This window comes from Mycetomoellerius zeteki, unplaced genomic scaffold, assembly GCF_001594055.1.
Source record: "Mycetomoellerius zeteki isolate Tzet28-1 unplaced genomic scaffold, Tzet1.0 scaffold174, whole genome shotgun sequence".
In the NCBI taxonomy this organism is placed as follows: Eukaryota; Metazoa; Arthropoda; class Insecta; order Hymenoptera; family Formicidae; genus Mycetomoellerius; species Mycetomoellerius zeteki.
Window position 1 is genome coordinate 1109259 of NW_017256696.1, and position 2398 is coordinate 1111656.

At 42.5% G+C, this 2398-nt stretch overlaps 1 protein-coding gene across 1 annotated transcript in view; it reads right to left on the minus strand.

Annotated features, from left to right (window-relative positions):
• The window catches only part of LOC108721532 (Na channel protein 60E), an 87447-nt gene extending 85049 nt beyond the window's left edge, over window positions 1-2398 (minus strand). The window contains exon 1 of the mRNA XM_018446122.1: window positions 1001-2398. Within this exon, the coding sequence (XP_018301624.1) occupies window positions 1001-2398 (1398 nt within the window). The remainder of the gene's footprint in view (window positions 1-1000) is intronic.

Sequence of the window (2398 nt, forward strand, 5' to 3'; positions counted from 1 at the left end):
CCCTCCGAGGCTTTGTGAATTTAAGATATGACTATGATAAGCTAGCAGCCGTTATACCTAACTGAAATCGCGCTCTCGTTTCACTGAAGTTCAATGTATACAATTTTTCTAATCTATAAAAAGTATTAACACGGAATAACTTTCACAAGGGATATGTCACTATTGTCGGATTGTTGAGTTTCTTCAAAATATATTATTAAACACACACACTGTTAAATCTATAGTGTTAAATTTAACTTAACGTGAGTCGCCACTGCTCCTACTAAATATAATATATCGTTATTTTTTTACCAAAATGATAGTTAAATTTGACACTATATTGTATCAATTTGACACTATATAGTTAAATATGGTACACTGTATAGTTAAATTGACACTGCATAGTGTCAAATATAACCATTGTTTTAGTATAAAATAACGAAATGATTGAGTAGGAGCAATGGCGACTCACGTTAAGTTAAATTTGACACTATAGATTTAACAGTGCAAAAATTTAAGAGACACGTATTTTTTTATATCTGCCTTTTTTAAACTTTTCAACCTTTTATATTTGATATTTTTAAAATGTAGGCAAAATGATAAGATATAAAAAAAGAGTTTTAAATAAAAATTTTATGATTTTTTTTTATGTACTTTGTAACTGTATTTAAATTTTCCAAAAGTCTAATATTTTTCAAAGTACCGCAAATTCTTCATTATTACCTTCTTTTTTTTTTAATTCTATTTATATGAATAAAAATTAAAAACAATTTTATGCTAATTTTATCCATATATAATAAAATATATTTTATTTCTCTCTTGTATTTTCTAATACGTTTAATAATACATTTTTCAAATAGAATCAAATTAGTTCTGGACAGTTGTGACTTATTTTATATTAATCCAAGTTGTGCAAGTTTACATATTAAATTATTCAAAAAGTAGACTGTTATCTCAGAATTTTATTTGACGAGTAAAAGATGAAGAAATAAAGATATGTGCGACGAAATTGTGAACTCACCTCGTCGTAGATAAAATTGTCGATCTCTTCCAACGGCCTGCCGTAGAGATTATTCGGGAATGGTTCGAACTTGTTTGGCAGTACCGCGCCATCCTCCACCGACATCTTTTTCTTTGGTTGAAAACCATATTCGCGCACTAATTGTACAGTCTTGTTCTCCAATCTGCTCTCTTTCGTGAACGGCTTGACTGTTTGCTTGCCGCCCTTGCTGCTGGGAGTTCTCGCGCATGACCTGCTTTCGATCTTAGATTCCTTGGTATCGAGAATGTCACCCGACGCTGTCTGCGGTGTCACGACGTCCGCTTGGATCTCCGCGCTTCCGGAATCGCCGGTGCCGGAATCAGCAGAAGTGCCAGCGGTTCCGGCCAACGGTGGCCGCAGTCTCATGCTGTCCTGCGTCCTGAAACCAATTCTCTTCATCGGCGGAGATTCGCTCTTCTTGGATTCCGGTGAGGTTAACTTTTCCGTCCCCGACGGACTCGTAATTTCATCCGCCTTGTCGGTGTCGGCGCGCGAATCTGGCGACTTGGCAATCATTTGCGGAAAAAGAGATTCCTTGTCTTCTTTTAACGACGGTGAGCTCGGACGTTCATATGGCGAACTTGTATGTTCCTTGTCATCGGCTTGATAGACTCTCGTTGTAGTTTTGGGAAAAATTTTCGATGCTCGCGAGCTCGATTCCTCGTACTCGGTATACTTAGGTGGACTTAGACCCGCGTATGGCGGCGGTGATTGGCTCTGGTCTTCACTGGGTCCCGTCGACGAAATGACGCGACGCGAGGGCACTTCAGGGCGCTTCGGGGCTTCCCTGAAATGGCACTGCCCAGCCGCCGTCCTGACATCCTCATCGGTAATCCGCACGTCAATGGAACTTTCTCTGGGCGATGCACTGACGCTGGGTCGTAACGACTCTCTCCAGCCAATAAGAAACTCGGAGGATCCTCGGGCGGACCTTTCTGGCAAAGTCTGCTCAGGCTGGTCCTCCGGGCGTCTTGACCAACCCCTTTCCGTCGGGAGCGAGCCATGATGATCCTTCCGTACTAAAGTCTCCGACAATCTGCCATCAGGTTCTCGATGTTTGACTGCGATGCCAGATCTTCTGGGTGGCTGAGGTGTTCTGGAAGTCGCTCCTCTGAAATGATCCTGACTGTCCAAGTCTCTGCTTCCTAGAATATTGAGACTCCTCTGGCTACCGCCGTCTCTGGGTCGGTCGTTCGGATTCCCAGTGGGTCCATAAATTCCCTCCTTGGCCAACTCATCCAACTCCTCTCTGCTCAAGTTCTTCACGTAGAGCCCAGCCACGCGGGGTCGGTTCGTAAAGCCATTGTCCTCCGAACCGCTGCTCGGAGGGCTGGGAGGACTTTTATACCCCTCGCTCCCGCCCCGCCGAGATGTCAT